General features: G+C 35.9%; 1 protein-coding gene across 3 annotated transcripts in view; it reads right to left on the minus strand.

Annotated features, from left to right (window-relative positions):
* The window catches only part of LOC127856402 (protein GUCD1-like), a 32,129-nt gene extending 14,380 nt beyond the window's left edge, over positions 1-17,749 (minus strand). The window contains exons 1-7 of one of the 3 annotated variants that reach the window (XM_052392597.1): positions 17,633-17,734; positions 15,587-15,632; positions 10,446-10,563; positions 10,123-10,188; positions 7,566-7,665; positions 6,141-6,238; positions 5,045-5,059 (exon numbers count right to left, since the gene is read on the minus strand). In XM_052392597.1, the coding sequence (XP_052248557.1) occupies positions 5,045-5,059; positions 6,141-6,238; positions 7,566-7,665; positions 10,123-10,188; positions 10,446-10,563; positions 15,587-15,611 (422 nt within the window). In that variant the 5' untranslated portion in view covers positions 15,612-15,632; positions 17,633-17,734. Of the gene's footprint in view, positions 1-5,044; positions 5,060-6,140; positions 6,239-7,565; positions 7,666-10,122; positions 10,189-10,445; positions 10,564-15,586; positions 15,633-17,632 lie in introns of all 3 variants that reach the window. The other 2 variants (XM_052392605.1, XM_052392613.1) reach the window with 2 other exon arrangements.
* Positions 17,750-20,017: the final 2,268 nt, after the last annotated feature.

A 20,017-nucleotide genomic window follows, 5' to 3' on the forward strand; every position in this document is an offset into this window, starting at 1 on the left:
AAATGCCCTCCTGGCAGCCATGTTTTTCAACCAACCTGCATCATTTTTGAACTTGTCCAAGATATTATGGGGATGAATCTTCTGACCAAGTTTCATGAAGATCGGACAATAAATGTGGCCTCTAGAGTGTTAACATGATTTTACTAAAGCCATATACAGCCATATAAGGAACAAAAGGGCCTGAAAGGCCAAAAGTCGCTCACCTGAGATTCAAAGGAACTGACCTATTCTGTGCAGCCCAAGATGTCATTGGAACAATATGTTCTTACCAACTTTCATGACTAGTCACTAGTGAACACCCTGGCAGCCACGTTTTTCAACAGACCAGAACCATTTTCATACACATCCAAGATATATCATTTAAACAAATATACTGACAAAGTCCATGAAGATTCAAAAGTCCATATAAGGAAAAATGCCCCGCCCACTGGTGGTCATGTTTTTCAAGCAACTGGAACCACTTTCGAACTTGTCCAAAATATCATTGGGACAAATCTTCTGACAAAGTTTCATGATGATCGTACAATAAATATGGCTTCTAGAGTTTTAACAAGGTTTAACTACAACTATATAAGGAAAAATGCCACGCCCCCTTGGCGGCCATGTTTTTCCACCAACGGGAACCATTTTAGAACTCATCCAAGATATCATTGGGACAAATCATCTGACCAAGTTTCATGATGATCGGACAATAAATGTGGCCTCTAGAGTGTTAACAAGGTTTGACTAAAGCATGATATATAGCCATATTAAGAAAAATGCCCCGCCCCCTGGTGGCCATGTTTTTTAAGGAACCGAGTCCATTTTCGAACTTATCCAAGATATCATTAGGACAAATCTTCTGACCAAGTTTCATGAAGATCGGACAATAAATGTGGCCTCTGGAGTGTTAACAAGGTTTTACTATAGCCATATAAGGAAAAATTCCCCGCCCCCTGGCAGCAATGTTTTTCAACCAACCAGCATCATTTTTGAACTAGTCTAAGATATTATTAGGGTGAATCTTCTGACCAAGTTTCATGAAGATTGGACAATAAATGTGGCCTCTAGAGTGTTCACAAGATTTTACTATAGCCATATATAGCCATATAAGGAAAAATGCCCCGCCCCTTGGCAGCCATGTTTTTCAAGCAAATGTAACCATTTTCGAACTCATCCAAGATATCATTGAGACCAATCTTCTGACCAAATTGGAGAATAAATGTGGCCTCTATAGTGTTTACAAGGTTTTACAATAGCCATATATAGCCATATAAGGAAAAATGCCCCGACCCTTGGCAGCCATGTTTTTCAAGCAAACGTAACCATTTTCGAACTCATCCAAGATATCATTGAAACCAATTTTAGATAAATTTCATGAAGATTGGACAATAAATGTGGCCTCTAGAGTTTTAACAAGGTTTTACTTAAGCCATATAAGGAACAAGAGCTGTCAGAGGACAGGGCGCTCGACTATTCGAGTGCTTGACATTATAACGTAAGCCATCATGGAGAAATTGTTCATATTCAATACTTTATTAGACGATCTTTAAAAATAAAACAAGAGGGCCTGAAAGGCCCAAAGTCGCTTACCTGAGATAAAAAGAAATGACCTGTTCTTTGCAGCCCAAGATATCAATGGAACAAATGTTCTAGCCAAGTATCATGAAGAATAAACAACAAATGGCCCTTGGCGGCCATGTTTTTTTAACAGACCTCTGAACCATTTTTTAACTCTTCCAAGATATGTCCAAATTTCATGAAGATTGGGAAAAAATGTGTCTTCTAGACTGTTCACATGTTGTCACTATATACATATAAAGAAAACTGCCCCACTCCCTGGCGGCCATGTTTTTTTCACTGATCATGACCATTTTCAAACTCGTCCGAGACATCCACATAACTAATGTTTTGACAAAATTTCATGAGGATTAGGCAAAACATGTGACTTCTAGAGTGTTCACTAGCTTTTTTACTATATAAATATAAGGAAAAAGACCCCCCCCCTGGCGGCCATGTTTTTTTACCGATCCAAACCATTATCGAACTCAACTGTCCTATCCAGGTGTGGTAGTGCTTACGCAAATGAACCTGTCACAGGATGGTTACAAGTTATGTAACTTTGTGAGCACTTATATAATGCGGAAATATTTTTTTGACGAACTCTTATTTCCGGGTCAGGATGACTATACTGACTAGTTGTAATTCAATTAACTAAAGGCGTTCAGTCAAGGACGCCTAAATACACTCAAAGAATTTATTTATAAGTGAAAACCAAGGCAGCTTTAACAAAAATAACTAATTTTTATTCCAAGAACTCGGAAAATGAAGAACAATGAAAGAAAATTAAGAACAGGTACAAGCCAAGTCTAAAGAATCAAAGTATCGTTACAAAAATGAACAACATACAGCAAATACCTTAATGAATGTAAAAAGAATTTTAAAATCTGTCAAAAAAACTGATATAAATATAAGTTACTGTAAGTCTATAAAGTGCTTAACAAATCTAGTTTACAAAATAGGTCTAATTTAATCTAAAGAACAATATTTATGGAGATAAGGAAACTTCAGTGAATCAAATGTAAAAATAAGAAAAAATTTACTAAAGTTATTGAAACAGAATAGAGTCTTTCTAATTTAGAAAATGCCAAATAAAAATTATCTAAATAATAAGAATAATTTAGAAAATAATGCCAAAATGTCTTGATGCTGGTGTTAAAAATAATTTAGAGTTTAATTATTTCAAAATTCCAACCCTTTTCAAGAGCTGTTTACTTTTCAAGAAAGCATCAAGAGGTGTTTAAATCAGCAAAAACAGCTTATTTTATACAGTTCAGAAGAGATCAATGGCAGAGTAGTCAATTTTCCCTCAGACATGGCATTTATCAATGATTAATATCTTCCCGAATTCCAGAGCAGAACTGAAAATAGATTACTGAACCAGGTTAAACAAGGGAGATAAATACTGCATAAATACTGCAAAATCATGTACATGTTGTCTTTCTTTCAGTTATCTCTTAGTTGAAAGGCTTATCATAAGTGTTAATGACTAAAACAGTTGTGTTAACTATGAAAATTCTGTGTTATGAAAATTTACATAATACAGTTAATGTCACATAATATTGACATAATAAAACCAAACTTTACTACACAGGAAACAAATGTTCTGACCAAATTTCATGAAGATTGAGCAAACTAGAAAGTTAACAAGATTTTACTATAGCCATATATAGCCATATAAGGAAAAATGCCCCGCCCCTTGGCAGCCATGTTTTTCAAACCAAGGTTACCACTTTTGAACTCATCCAAGATATCATTGGGACAAATCATCTGAACAAGTTTCATGAAGATCGGAAAATAAATGTTGCCTCTAGAGTGCTAACAAGGTTTTACTATAGCCATATAAGGAAAAATGCCCTGCCCCTGGCGGCCATGTTTTTCAATCAACCGACATCATTTTCGAACTCGTCCAAGATATCATTGGGATGAATCTTCTGACCAAGGTTCATGAGGATCGGACAATAAATGTGGCCTCTAGAGTGATTACAAGATTTTGCTAAAGCCATATATAGCCATATAAGGAAAAATGCCCCGACCCTTGGCAGCTATGTTTTTCAAGCAAACGTAACCATTTTCGAACTAATCCACCATATCATTAAAACCAATCTTCTGACCAAATTTCATGAAGATTGGACAAAAAATGTGGCCTCTAGAGAGTGAACAAGGCAAATGTTGACGTAACACAACGGACAACGCACGACGTAAAGCGGACGAGGGACAAAAGGCGATCACAAAAGCTCACCATGAGCACGTTGTGCTCAGGTGAGCTTAAAAGGAAATAATTATTTTTTTTGGGGGGGGGGGGGTGAGAGGGGGTATAATGTGGGGTGTGGTCATTTATTAGACGATCTTTCAAAGATAAAAAAAATTGGGGGGGGGTAAGGGGGTCAGAGGGGGGTATAATGTGGGGTGTGGTAATTTATTAGATGATGTTTTAAAAAAAATAATTGGAGGGGGGAAGTTGGGGGGGGGGGAAGGGATTCTGGTTAGGGGCGTGGGGTATTGTTTGGTTTGAATCCATTATGGTAATCAGGTAAGTGTTGTTTTGTGAAAGTAATAATAAAATGTGATCACAAATAAAGAAGTTATGGCAATTTAAGCAAAATGTTAATTATATAAGTGTAAAAGGGGCCATAAGTATGTCAAAATGCTTGATACAGTGGTATGCTCTTGTTTATATGTTGGGGTCATGTTGGTAAACAAGTATGCATACTATAAAAGAAATATGTAAAAGGATATAGGAAATATAATTTGGGGTAGTACGCAAAATTTAACATAGATTTATATAGATTTATCAATAATATGCATATTCTAAGAATAAAAGGGGCAATAATTCTGTGAAAATGCTTGATACAGTTGTCTGCTCTTGTTTATAAGTTGGGGTGATGTTGGTAAACAAGTATGCAAAATATAAAAGAAATATGTCAAAGGATATAGGAAATATAATTTGGGGTAGTACGCAAACTTTAACATAGACTTGTATAGATTTATCAATAATATGCATATTCTAAGTATAAAAGCGGCAATAATTCTGTGAAAATGCTTGATACAGTTGTCTGCTCTTGTTTATAGGTTGGGGTCATGATGGTTAACAAGTATGCAAAATAAGAAAGCAATATGTCAAGGGACATTGAAAATAGTTGGGGTAGTACACAAACTTTAACATTTGCTGCATATTGTAAGTGGAAAAGGGGCCATAATTATGACAAAATGCTTGATAGAGTTGTCTGCTCTTGTTTATAGGTTGGGGTCATAATGGTTAACAAGTATGCAAAATATGAAAGCAATATGTAAAGGGACATTGAAAATAGTTGGGGTAGTACACAAACTTTAACATTTACTGCATATTCTAAGTGGAAAAGGGGCCATAATTATAACAAAATGCTTGATAGAGTTGTCTGCTCTTGTTTATAGGTTGGGGTCATACTGGTAAACAAGTATGCAAAATATGAAAGCAATATATCAAGGGAAAATGAAAATAAATGGGGTAGAAGGAAAACTTTACCATTTGCTGCATATTCTTAGTGGAAAAGGGGCCATAATTATGACAAAATGCTTGATAGAGTTGTCTGCTCTTGTTTATAGGTTGGGGTAATGTTGGTAAACAAGTATGCAAAATATGAAAGCAATATGTCAAGGGACAAAGAAAATAGTTGAGGTAGTACGCAAACTATAACATTTTCTGCATATTCTAAGTGGAAAAGGGGCCATAATTATGACAAAATGCTTGATAGAGTTGTCTGCTCTTGTTTATAGGTTGGGGTAATGTTGGTAAACAAGTATGCAAAATATGAAAGCAATATGTCAAGGGACAAAGAAAATAGTTGAGGTAGTACGCAAACTTTAACATTTTCTGCATATTCTAAGTGGAAAAGGAGCCATAATTACGACAAAATGCTTGATAGAGATGTCTGCTCTTATTTATAGGTTGGGGTCATGTTGGTAAACAAGTATGCAAAATATGAAAGCAATATGTCTATGGAAAAAGAAAATAGTTGGGGTAGTTTGAAAACTTGAACATTTGCATGCTAACGCTAACGCAGACGCTAACACAGACGCTGGGGTGAGTAGGATAGCTCCACTATATATATATTTTATAGATAATAGTCGAGCTAAAAATGCCCTGTCCCCTGGTGGCCATGTTTGTCAACAAACTGGCATCATTCTTGAACTCGTCCAACATATTATTGGGATGAATCTTCTTACCAAGTTTCATGAAGATTGAACAATAAATGTGGCCTCTAGAGTGTTAACAAGGTTTTATCATAGCTATATAAGGAAAAATGCCCCGCCCCTTGGCAGCCATGTTTTTCAAGCAAACGTAACAATTTTTGAACTCATCCAAGATATCATTGAGAACATTCTTCTGACCAATTCCATGAAGATTGGACAATAAATGTGGCCTCTGGAGTGTTAACAAGGCAAATGTTGATGACGCACGATGGACAAAAGGCAATCACAAAAGCTCACCATGAGCACATTGTGCTCCACTGAGCTAATTAAAAAAATGTGCTCACACACTCAAATGTTTTTGGGAAAATTCTGCAGAAAAACTCTGATCAATTTATTGTGGCTTACGAACAAAATAAAATATATATTACCGTTTCTGAACACAGATACCGATGTCTGCTGCCTCCTCAAACAATTTAGATATCCTCACTTCATCATTGCTAAATCTTCCATCTTCATTGTAAAATGTCTGCGCACACAAAAAAGGAACCAGACAACAATGGCATGATTAATATATAAAGAATAACAAGTTACTGTCGCTCGATTGGTCATTGTCGGCTTGGGTACTACTTAAATGTACTCCAGGTACACTTAGGTATACTTACATGTACCCCGGGTACAGTAAATATACTTAAACATACCTGGGAATTTTTTTAATTAATTATGTTCATAATTATGTCAATTTCCTGTAAAATGGCCTCTATATTATCCAAACTTATACTGAAAAAGCAAAATGATGCAGTTTTTCATTAATTAGTAGTTTGTTTCCTAATTATTGCAACGGTAGCGCATTTTACGACATGAGATTTTGGGCGGGAATAAAACAAGGTACAGTCTTATATCGGCCGGGTACATTTAAGTATACTTACATGTACCCAGGGTACATATAAATAATACCCAAGCCGACAATGACCAATCAAGCAATACTGTCTGATCTTTTTGTAAATTATCAGGCAAGGCTAAGAATATTTTAACAGCAAGGCTTTCCTCGCTGTTATTTTATTTGTAACGAGCCTGATCAGGGGTTAACCTGTTTTTCTGTTTATCATACCTCTACGTCCCCATTTTAAAAGAAATAAAAAATTAATAAAAATTCCGCTTTTAAAGTGGGAATGAATATGATTTTTGATATTTTACCTATTAATAATGACGTCTTGAGCACTTGCGCCTTATGTTTGAAAATATGTATTTTGCTGTTTGCGTTGCTTTTTGTATCAAAAATATATTACAACTTGGAATAAATTAGTATGTTTTGTTAAATCTGACTTTAATTTACTAAATGTTGTATAGTTCATTCCCAGTAATTCATACTTTCAAACATCAATACAACAACTTCCTGTTGAACTGATATAAAAATTATGTCAGGCCACGTTTTATCAAACAGATATCAATGTAGCGGTATGATAAAAGCAGATAGTCCCACATGCATGCTTAAAATTACAATTAACGCTGCTAACTCATCGATGGTGGGACAACTAACAATGAGACAAACAATTAAGTTTGCAATCTAAAGAATGCAACGCTCACCAAATAAATTTAGTTAAGCTTGACTGAAACTTATATCAATCAAAAAAATAATATGAGACAAAAAGTCTATTTGGGGAAAGCAATTCTAAGCTTTGACAAGTACATTTAAAATTGGTATGTAATAACTATTATTTTAGACAAAATACTAGTTCAGCAAATTGTACTCATATACTTATTGAAAGGTTAATTAGTATTTTTTTAGGATTTTCACCAGGTAAAATAGGTCAATTGTGAGCGATCAAACTAGACAAATGCCTTTCTTCACTTACTTGTTTTTGGTACCCTTTATCCACACCCAATGTTACTGTGCATAGTAAATGATTGATGTTATAAAATTTCATGAGTCGAGCCAAGTCGATTGTCCAAATGCTGTAACATAAATAACAATGCTATTCAATTGTCAGCCTTTGCGTTCACTTATAACTAATAAAGGACTTTCTTTTCAATTCTGTGAGCAATTTAATTTAATTGTGTTTGCAAATCTGTAAAAAGATTGCTTTAGAAGTAATTAAACTATATCATTATTACAATCTGTGCAATGACAACATTTTTAGCTCACCTGAGCACAACGTGCTCATGGTGAGCTTTTGTGATCGCCTTTTGTCCGTCGTCCGTTGTGCGATGTCAACATTTGCCTCTCTAGAGGCCACATTTATTGACCAATCTTCATGAAATTTGGTCAGAAGATTGGTTTCAATGGTATCTTGGATGAGTTCGAAAATGGTTACGTTTGCTTGAAAAACATGGCTGCCAAGGGGCGGGGCATTTTTCCTTTTATGGCTATTTATGGCTTTAGCAAAATCTTGTTAACACTCTAGAGGCCACATTTATTGTCCGATCCTCATGAAACTTGGTCAGAAGATTCATCCCAATGATATCTTGGACGAGTTCGAAAATGATATCGGTTGGTTGATAAACATGGCCGCCAGGGGCGGGGCATTTTTCCTTATATGGCTTTAGTAAAACCTTGTTAACACTCCGGAGGCCACATTTATTTTTCGATCTTCATGAAACTTGCTCAGATGATTTGTCCCAATGATATCTTGGATGAGTTCCTTGGCTTGAAAAACATAGCTGCCAAGGGGCGGGGCATTTTTTCTTATATGGCTATAAGGCTATAGTAAAATCTTGTTAACTTTCTAGTTTGCTCAATCTTCATGAAATTTGGTCAGAACATTTGTTTCCTGTGTAATAAAGTTTGGTTTTATTATGTCAATATTATGTGACATTAACTGTATTATGTAATTTTTCATAACACAGAATTTTCATAGTTAACATAACTGTTTTAGTCATTAACACTTATGATAAGCCTTTCAACTAAGAGATAACTGAAAGAAAGACAACATGTACATGATTTTGCAGTATTTATGCAGTATTTATCTCCCTTGTTTAACCTGGTTCAGTAATCTATTTTCAGTTCTGCTCTGGAATTTGGGAAGATATTGATCATTGATAAATGCACTGTTCTGAGGGAAAATTGACTACCATGGTACTCTGCCATTGATATCTTCTGAACTGTATGAAATAAGCTGATTTAAACACCTCTTGATGCTTTCTTGAACAGTTAACAGCTCTTGAAAAAGGTTGGAATTTTGAAATAATTAAACTCTAAATAATTTTTAACACCAGCATCAAGACATTTTGGCATTATTTTCTAAATTATTCTTATTATTTAGATTATTTTTATTTGGCATTTTCTAAATTAGAAAGACTCTATTCTATTTTAATAACTTAAGTAAATTTTTCTTATTTTTACATTTGATTCACTGAAGTTTCCTAATCTCCATAAATATTGTTCTTTAGATTAAAGTAGACCTATTTTGTAAACTAGATTTTTGAAGCACTTTCTAGACTAACAGTAACTTATATTTATATCAGTTTTTTGACAGATTTTGAACTTCTTTTTACATTCGTTAACGTATTTGCTGAATGTTGTTCATTTTTGTAACGATACTTAGATTCTTTAGACTTGGCTTGTACCTATTCTTAATTTTCTGTCATTGTTCTTTATTTTCCGAGTTCTTGGAATAAAAATAAGTTATTTTTGTTAAAGCTGCCATGGTTTTTACTTATAATAAATTCTTTGAGTGTACTTAGGCGTCCCTGACTGAACGCCTTTAGTTAATTGAATTACAACCAGTCAGTATAGTCATCCTGACCGGATATAAGAGTTCGTCAAATAAATATTTCTGCATTTCATAAGTGCTCATAAAGTTACATAACTTGTAACCGTCCTGTGACTGGTTCATTTGCGCAAGCGAAGGAGACCGCACTACCACACCTGGATATGACAGTTGACTTCGATAATGGTTTGGATCGGTAAAAAAACATGGCTGCCAGGGGGGGTCTTTTTCCTTATATTTATATAATAAAAAAGCTTGTGAACACTCTAAAAGTCACATGTTTTGCCTAATCATCATGAAATTTTGTCGAAACATTAGTTATGCGGATGTCTCCGACGGGTTTGAAAATGGTCATGATCAGTGAAAAAACATGGCCACCAGGGAGTGGGGCAATTTTCTTTATATGTATATAGTGACAACATGTAAACAGTCTAGAAGACACATTTTTTCCCAATCTTTATGAAATTTGGACATATCTTGGAAGAGTTAAAAAATGGTTCAGGTCTGTTAAAAAAACATAGCCGCCAAGGGGCCAATTATTGTTCATTCTTCTGAGTTCATGATACTTGGTTAGAACATTTGTTCCATTGATATCTTGGGCTGCAAAGAACAGGTCATTTCTTTTTAAATCAGGTGAGCGACTTTGGGCCTTTCAAGCCCTCTTGTTTTTTAATCCAATGGTATCCAGCCCCTTATCACGTACCTCTCTCCACATTTCAAATTCTCCAAATCACTTGTATAGACCGTCTTTGTTCCTTTTCCTAAGTACCTGCATTAAAAAATGTTAAATATTAATCTATTCTAAAAATTACAGTACATTTTTCAAATCATTAACATTTAATAAAAAAATATCTTATGATTATCTCACAAAATGTCATTCAGAAAGTTGTTAAAATCTACTTGAAATTTACGACACTGGAAATACAAAAAGTAGAAGATATTATAATTTAATATACTATCCCACAAAAGAATTATAAGAAAACCCTATGATGAAAGAATTATTTAAGGGTATATTAGTTTTCATACTTCAAAACCATAGAGGCACATGCTAGGCCGCAGTCCCAGTCATATGTCTGCATATATAAAGGTACTGCATTGATGACTTGTGAACGCTCTTCAGCCGTGTAGATATGAACACTTTGATCTTAAACAAACAAACATAGTAATTATTCAGACCTTGTAAAACATGCCTCACCAAGCTAAGTCTCTGAACCTGTGGATACGAATGAAGCATGTTATATGACAATAGCCACTCCAACATTGGATAAGTAGTAAGTTACTGCCAATGTACCTGACTTGCCACTGATTGGTTCAAACAAAATCTTATAGAGAACACCTGCTGTTGTAGAGTTGACTGATATATGACTGAAGCATTGTTAAATGAAAATTGATATTTCAGAAAGAGCTGAAGAATGGTGACCAAGTTTGGAGATGTAGCCAGAGAAGGAAAACACACAAGTGCCAGGGTAAGGTGACTTCACTCGGCGACAAGTACCAGAGGAACACCCCTCTGCATGTCCATCCTGCCGACCCCAGTCTTCTCTACAAGAAAGAACTGTCCGCCAAGATCAAGGCGCAAGCCAGTCAACATGTCTACCAGTCTGAGCATGATATCGCAACAACATCCCTGGACGACCGAGGTCAACATCCGAACCTGCCAGAGGCGGTAAACCTTACTAGCACAGCCAACTGTCAACTGCTTCGTCCCCCTACACTGTCTGATTTTAACTTCAAAAGTCAACAACGAGTATCTACAGTGTGAGGAATTCATAATTGGTGACCTGAGAGTTGACGAGGAACGACACATACTGTTCACAACTCCAAAACAGCTGGATATCCTGCGCCTAACAAAACGCCTTCTACAAGTTAGTGCCAGCTCTCCGCATGCAGGCACAGGATGCCCAGTTGGACATCGAGCAGTTACTAAAGCACGGAATGGTCGGCGTCAGAGAAAGGTCTAAAGAACCATGGACACCAAGATATGGAACACATGGAACAACTATTCTGAACAGAAGATCAAGTTGTCTGAACTGCTGAAGATCATAAGTAGGGTGTATAGTGCCGCTATGTACCAGTGATATATGTGATTTGATTGTGAATCAGTGCAGTAAAAATGTGAATCAGTGCAGTAAAAAAATTGTGTTGTGTTGTAAATATGTAAATTATTTGTATAGTAAATGTAAATGATTACATATGCTTTTGTTTTTTTATTAATTTAAATTAATATTTAATACAAAAAAAATATATTTAAAATTTCATTAAATGTTTTACAATACTAACAAGATGTGTTAGTGAAACACTATGTCCCCCTCCCCATATTTTGACCTTTGACCTTGAAGAATGACCTTGACCTTTCACCACTCAAAATGTGCAGCTCCATGAGATAAACATGCATGCCAAATATCAAGTTGCTATCTTCAATATTGCAAAAGTGAAGGCCAATATTGAAGTTTTACGCAAACAAACAAACCAACAGACAGGTGTCAAACGATATGTCCCCCAATATAGATAATAGATATATTATGAATAACAAGAGCTGTCACCATAGGATGACATATGCCCCCTATAAATGCTTTGATAGAAGTTATGAGCATTTTTCCGAAACCTAAACGCAGATTTCGAAACCTAAACGCGGACCCTAAGTTACAGGTCAAGGTCACAGAGGTCAAAATTTTTGTGCGTATGGAAAGGCCTTGTCCATACACAAATGCATACCTGATATGAAGGTTATAATCTCAAGGGACATAGAAGTTATGAGCATTTTTCGAAACCTAAACGCAGATTTCGAAACCTAAATGCAGACTATAAGTTCAAGGTCAAGGTCACAAGGGTAAAAAAAATGTGCATATGGAAAGGCCTTGTCCATATACACATGCATACCAAATATGAAGGTTATATCTCAAGGGACATAGAAGTTATGAGCATTTTTCGAAACCTATACGCAGATTTCGAACCTAAACGCGGACCCTAAGTTCAAGGTCAAGGTCACAGGGGACAAAATTTGTGTGCGTATGAAAAGGCTTTGTCCATATACACATGCATACCAAATATGAAGGTTATAGGTCTTTTTTATATTATAGTGTCACCCCTATTGAAAGGGCCAGCCAGTTTTGGCTTATGGGACACTTTTTGCATGTTTACCATGTACCTCCCAACTCCTATCACTATGCCAGGCGCCAGGCGGATAGAAGTTGGTGACCATTCATGTTTAACGCTCACGGCTCACGAGCCGGCCATATCGAAACGAGTCCCATGACAAACATCTATCCTTCGACAAACGCTCCCCATGGGCTCGTACCTTCGACCTCCCGATCCCGAGGCGGATGCCTTTTCCACTAGGCCACAGCGACCGGTTATATCTCAAGGGACATAGAAGTTATGAGCATTTTTCAAAACCTAAACGCAGATTTCGAAACCTAAATGAGAACCGTAAGTTCAAGGTCAAGGTCACAGGGGTAAAAGTTTGTGTGCGTATGGAGAGGCCTCGTCCATACACAAATGCATGCCAAATATGAAGGTTACATCTGAAGCGACATGGAAGTTATGAGAATTTTTAGAAACAGGCCTTGAAGAATCCACTCGACCGCTCGCATATGCGAGTGAAGTTGATGGTCGGGCGAGTAAAGTTTGTTAAATACTCGACCGACCGGGCGAGTGCTGTTTTTCAAGTTGAGAAATATAAATTCAGTTCCAGAACTCCTGCCACATCAATACAAATTGTGAGCAATTTTTCGAACGAACAAAAAATAGGTTTAGTACACAAAGAAACTGCACTTTTGTTTGGACACAGAAAAATGACGTAACGGGCACAGTCAAAATAATTCTCGAAATCGGCTGCGCTCTTTTTGTAGGTACGTGTCAGTGCTGTCAGCTATCGATTAAAAGTGAAAAACACAATTAAATATATTGGTCATTCCGTGAAGAATAAAATTTCATTATAATGTAAATATCAATAAAAAAATAAAACAAATGGTTAATAATAATACTTCTTATATTTAATTAAAAATAAAAAAATAATTATTAATAAACATAATATTTCTTGATCAGAAGCCTTAGCAAAAATTTACCATATTGTAACCATTTGTCAATCAAGCGTGTCTTTCAGTAAAAGTTCACCTGAAATATTAAAACTCGGCATGGTAAAAGGTTCTATTTCAAAATATCTTCAAGGTGGTAGAGACAGGGAACAGAAAGAAAGGTCATCAAAACTATGAATATAGATATATATTTTTTTTAATGCAGGGCGAGTAGATGAAAGTGACGGGTGAGTGGATTGTCAGGCCCACTCGCCCTGCAGGGCGAGTGGCTCTGGAAAAATTCTTCAAGGCCTGAGAAACCTAAACGCAAAGTGTGACAGAAGGACAGACAGACGGACGGTCCGATCACTATATGCCCTCCTTCGGGGGCATAAAAATTGATGATTTGAAATAAAACAAGGGCTGTTTGCAAAACATGCATGCCCCCCTATATGGGCTATAAGTTGTAGTAGCAGCCATTGTGTGAATACGTTTTTTGTCACTGAATACGTTTTTTGTCACTGTGAATGGTGGTGGTGGTGGTGGTGATGGTGGTGGTGGTAGCAGAAGAAATAGTAGAAGTAGTAGTAGTAGAAGTAGTAGTAGTAGTAGTAGTAGAAGTAGAAGTAGTAGTAGTAGTAGTAGTAGTAGTAGTAGTAGTAGTAGTAGTAGTAGTAGAGTAGTAGTAGAAGTAGTAGTAGTTGTAGTAGTAGTATTAGAAGTAGTAGTAGTAGTAGTAGTAGTAGTAGTAGTAGTAGCAGGGCTTCCGCTGTCGTTCGCCAAATTCGCCGTTGGCGAAAATTTCGCAAATTCGGCGAATAAAATAAGTAGTAGTAGTAGTAGCAGTAGTAGCAGTAGTAGTAGTAGTAATAGAGTAGTAGTAGTAGTAGGTGGTGGTGGTGGTAGCAAAAGAAATAGTAGTAGTAGTAGTAGTAGTAGTAGTAGTAGTAGTAGTAGTAGTAGTAGTAGTAGTAGTAGTAGTACAAGTAGTAGTAGTAGTAGCAGTAGTAGTAGTAGTAGTAGTAGTAGTAGTAGTAGTAGTAGTAGTAGTAGTAGTAGTAGTAGTAGTAGTAGTAGTAGAGCAGTAGTAGAAGTAGTAGTAGTAGTAGTAGTAGTAGTAGTAGTAGTAGTAGTAGTAGTAGTAGTAGTAGTAGTAGTAGAAGTTGTAGTAGTAGAGTAGTAGTAGTAGTTGTAGTAGTAGTAGTAGTAGTAGCAGTAGTAGTAGTAGTAGTAGTAGTAGTAGTAGTAGTAGTAGTAGTAGTAGTAGTAGTAGTAGTAGTAGTAGTAGAAGAAGTAGTAGTAGTAGCAGCAGCAGCAGCAGCAGCAGCAGCAGCAGTAGTAGCAGTAGTAGTAGAAGTAGTAGTAGTAGTTGTAGTAGTAGTAGTAGTAGTAGTAGTATGCATTACAAAAATGCAGTTAGCCTTACATTTGGTAAAATTTAAATATATTACAAGGGAGGCAAATCTGTAACAATAAATTTAAACTTATTGCATTTGTTTCCCCTGTAGTGTATTACCTCCCCTGTCCTGCTTATATTTATATTAATCAACAAAATTAAACATAAACACAATATTTAATATACAAAATATACAAAAAATCTCATATTCTGGTAATATTTTTACTGATCCACTGTATTTTACTAAAAGGATGATGTTTCATTGGACTGATAATTATAGATTTAGGATTACAGACCAGTTGCTTCAGTTATATTGTTCAGAGTGTGCCCTGTTGGCCGCGTATGCATTCTAAAATTATCATTAAAAAAACCATTTTACTATTTCGAGTCACCGTGACCTTGACCTTTGACCTAGTGACCTCAAAATCAATAGGGTTCATCTGCTAGTCATGATCAATGTACCTATGAAGTTTCATGATCCTAGGCACAAGCGTTCTTGAGTTATCGTCTGACAACCACCTGGTGGACGGACAGACCGACCGACAGACCGACCGACATGAGCAAAGCAATATACTCCCTCTTCTTCGAAGGGGGGCATAATAAAATTAATTAATTAGTAATTGTGTTGTGTTTCTGTTAAATGTTCAGTTAAAAATGAGCTAAGATGTTGATTGGCGCATTATTTCAAATAAACGAGGATGACAACCATGGAATTTAGAAAGATTTTTTCACAAGATTGTCTTAGGAATTCCCACCTGACCATTTCAACATCCTGTCCATATCCTGCCCAATCCCAGTGTCCTGAAACAAGTTAGTTTTGATTTGACTTTAATTGCTTCATGATCATTTTAAAATTTCTATTTTACAATTTGGAAATATTTATTTTAAATTCAAAATTAATAATCAATATTCAAAACTTGGGTTGCTACACATTTGAATCACACACTTATTTTAGCAATTTATTTCAATTTGCTATCATTTATTGTGTGATCTAAATCTTTAGCAGTTTAACTTTTTTTTTAATAATTCACTTGAATAATTTAGTGTCTTAAAAAAATAATTAATACTTTGGCATTAGTAAATTAAAAGTAGCTTAGAGTATGTTTAAAATAAATCTACATAATTAATTCAAATTAATGTATGGATTTATTTGGAATATAATTCTTAGTAAGTTACTTATTTGTTACTAATTTTTAAGTATTGGCTAATAAATCTAAATGTTCAAACATAAAAATATACAAAGTTCTCAAGTGGATTTTTTTTTTCAGAAATGCAAATAAGACTGATGATTTTTTTTTTACAATTGAGTCTCGTTATATAATACAGGGCTATAGATAACTTTTGGGGTATATTGGGTTTTTCACCCCCGGTTTTTTAACTCAATTGGGTAATTTAGGGAACGACATAAAATTATATAACATAATAAAAATCTACTATGGTTACTATATTATTTATACAAATGGAATTCAAAAAGGTACCTGTACATAACAAACAATTACTGAATTTCTGATCAAAGTTATTCATGTTTGCATTGAATAAGACCGAGTTCGTGAAAATCGCTGCACAATTGATGAAGTTATGGCTGTTCAAAGCGATGCACCTCGTTTTCGAGTCATTTTGAGTTGAATACCTTGAAAATGAAAGTAGAAATCGGACGGGTCTACAAATAATTACAATACTACTCCAAAGATTGATAATGGCTGGAAAGACTGCGTTTCTTTTCTTCATAGGACGGCATATAAACTGTGGGGTACATTTTTGTACGGAAAATAACCAGTCTAAAACATACGCTCAGTGTTCGTAAGAATTGCGTTTCGTGACGCAAGGTTTTTTACGGGAATTACGTTATTAAATTTGTATTTGCGTTTTTGTATGCTTTATTTTGTATTTAATTACATTTTCGGTTATTTTAATTGTGTAATAACGCAAGTACGCTTGTTATTTATAGCCCTGATAGTATCAATTTTATCTTAATATTATAAAAAAGATTCAACATAAAAAGACTCAAATTCAAATAAATGCAACAGATTTAAATTGATTTAATTAATAGCCTTCTTTGCATTTACTTGAAATTTAGCATTTTTTTAAATCTGTGTTTTAAATAAATTTAACATTATAAAGTTGAAATTAAATAAACAGACTCAATCTATTAGATTAACAAATAATGAAAATGAAGCAATGATCAACTTCCTTTCTCTATTGAAGAGCTCGAGTGGTCACTGTTTGAATTGGTTTTGTACTGGCTCTTGGTTTGGGGTTGAAGGTAATAACTTTAGATTTTGGGGTAGATGTGGCTTGCTGAGAGGGATTATGGTCTCAGTTAGACAATAGAGGTGTTGAAAGTAGCAGACTAATCCCCCAGTATGAAATATACTGGGAAGAGAAAACTCGGGTATTAGACGGAGAAAATTCTAGGGGGAGATATGTCCAAGGGAGAGAATAGACCAAGGGGAGAAATGACCAGACACCAGCCCTTCATACGCCAAGCATTAAACTCACAAACCAAAGAATTGCAGTTTTGCTCTTGCCAGATTGAGCCCGATGACAAAACTGCAGTTATTATATAAGTGTTCAATGTCCCATTATAAGTAAAATAAATCAGAGGGCATCACATTAACTTCATGCAATTTTAGCAAGATCTAAATAAACTAGTTTGCGAGAAGAAAAAATACATATGACTAGTGCGCAACACATATCCGAAATCAGTTAAACTATTTCGGAGAAAGAAATATTTCATAAAAACGAATCAAAATAATGCAGCCTTTATCTTATATATCAACCGTTACTATAAACACATGTACCTTTCGCCTCCATTAGGCCTTAGCGTGTCATGTTTAGTCTGAAAGGAGTGTTTTATTCAAGAACGCAAAAGTTCCCCTCCCATATTTCAGTGTCAACAAACATCTCTTATTGAAGAGCGGTTTAAGGCTACACACTACGAACAATTTGGATTGATGTGTTTTTAGATTTTGCAGTAGATGGGACGAGTTAAATATCGACATGTTTAAAAAAATAGTCGTTCGAAAAGCATAATCAAGTGGTATGAAACTAGGGAACCTTAAAATCTGGACCATGAGAATCCGAGCCTGTTAAGACTGCCACTGTGTGCATACAGCAGATAGTTAAATAATCAAATTTTGCCGAATGTTCAGTGAATCTCTTTTATATTGCCATCACCTTCAGGAGGCGTGTTGTTTGAGTAAAAATAGCAGTTCCGTTCCAGTGGCGACACTGTCAGGTCTGTTTGTGGTTGTTAAGCTCCCAGTATAGTGCTACTCGATTTAACGTCCCACGCGTTAGACGATTAGTTAATTACAAGTGGTGGGGTTCGAATTGGTGAACCATGAAGCTGAAGACCTCTACTGGGAGCCGTGTAGTAACGTGAGCTAAGAGTGCATAGCCCTCATCTACGGCATTACAATATATCTGAGCAAAACAATATGCACCATGGTTGCTCCTCTCTGTCCAAGCGCGTAATTTACTGAATACAGACATGCTGAAGATGTACATGTAACCCATTGTTCCGGAGCTACATAATGCACAGTTGTTAAGAACGGAAACCCGCAGTACTGTCGATTTTACTGTAGATCTCGATTACGTACGTTTACTCATTATTTGAGGTCAGTATATACTGACTAGTGACATGTGCCGAATAATTTGCATTCATGTAAGTACTCAGAGTGCAGGATCACCTGACTTTATGGAGTTCTCAAATGGATGTAAACACACCGGTAAGAGTTTTTTTTCCAAATAACTTTTGAAAACAACTTTTCTGAAGAATTTCAACTAGTGCATAAAATGCGGCTAATGACAATGTTAAAACACTAGAATTAATTGATTTAATAAGCCTGTGATTTTGGCCAAAATTTGATGTTTACAACATTTATTTACACCGGTATGCTGCACGCAACGTGAAATTTTGGCACCGATTTCAGACGTATTCAGAAATATATTCTTAAATCTAAAGATATCGACACACACTGCAAAAAAAACTTTCGTGCACTTAAGATTTTTGAAAACATATTTCAATAACTTGAGAAAATTTCAAAAATCAAGGTCTTAACGGTGTCTTTTCATTTTGTCCAGCCCGTGTGTAAATATCTGTGAACCCCGTTGATCCTGCACCCTAGGTACCAGTACGAGTATCACATCCTTGGTTTTGGTCACACCAATTAGATATGTATTATAATATAATGTAGGCGTTGTTAAAAAAGGCTTAATTGTCGTTTCATCTTCCTTTTAATTGTCTTCTCTCACTTCTTGTTCGTCCTTTTTGTGTTCTTTCATATAATTTAATGGGACTTGTTTACAGTTTGTAAAATTATAATTTTTCGAACTTTTTGTCACATATTCAACAACTAAAAGAACACTGTGCGTAAGGAAGAGAAATAACCATAATTAACCATAACCAGTATTACGTATACGCATACTTATTATACACTGTCGTTTATGAGTAATGATCATTTGAAATAATGAGAAAGGGGAAAAGTTACAAACGCGAAACGACTGGATAGTTTGGAGTGTTTCTGCTGTTAAATTTCTTTAAAGGAGGGTTCCCACTGCCGATCCGATCAACTCGATCATCCCGATCACCGAAATTTCTCGACCAAACCCGACCAAGCTCGACTAAAAAGGGTTTACACGACAACTTCTCGACCTCTTGTCGATAACACACGACCCCCTCATGACTCATTCACGACGTCCACTCAACCATCTTTCCGATTTCCGCTCGATCATCTCGACCTATACGCGAGCCCAATACGATCTCAGCTCGACAAAGTGGACCTCAGCTCGATCGCCACCAGATCTCCACACGACCAGATCGTGATGGTCGTACTACAGTCGTACAAAGCGATCTAAAATAACAGTCTAGTAAATCTGTACATTAAATCGAATAGAGGTCGAGTGGATCCTGTTGCGATCTATAATAACTCGGGTAGGGGTCGAGCGGATCGGGTACAGATCGTGTAAAAGATGTCAATCCGATCGCCACACGATTGTTTCACGATCAACTTGATCTTCTACTCGACTAATACACGACCAGTTCCCGAGCGCTTCTCGATCCATTTCCTACTCGACCGCTACTCTTTATTTTTTGACATGTCAAAAAATATCGTGTAGGAAGCCCGACCAATGCCGACATTCCCGACCGACCCCGACCACTCATGCCGACCGAACTAGACCAG

The sequence above is a fragment of the Dreissena polymorpha genome, chromosome 1 (assembly GCF_020536995.1).
Source record: "Dreissena polymorpha isolate Duluth1 chromosome 1, UMN_Dpol_1.0, whole genome shotgun sequence".
Taxonomy (NCBI): domain Eukaryota; kingdom Metazoa; phylum Mollusca; class Bivalvia; order Myida; family Dreissenidae; genus Dreissena; species Dreissena polymorpha.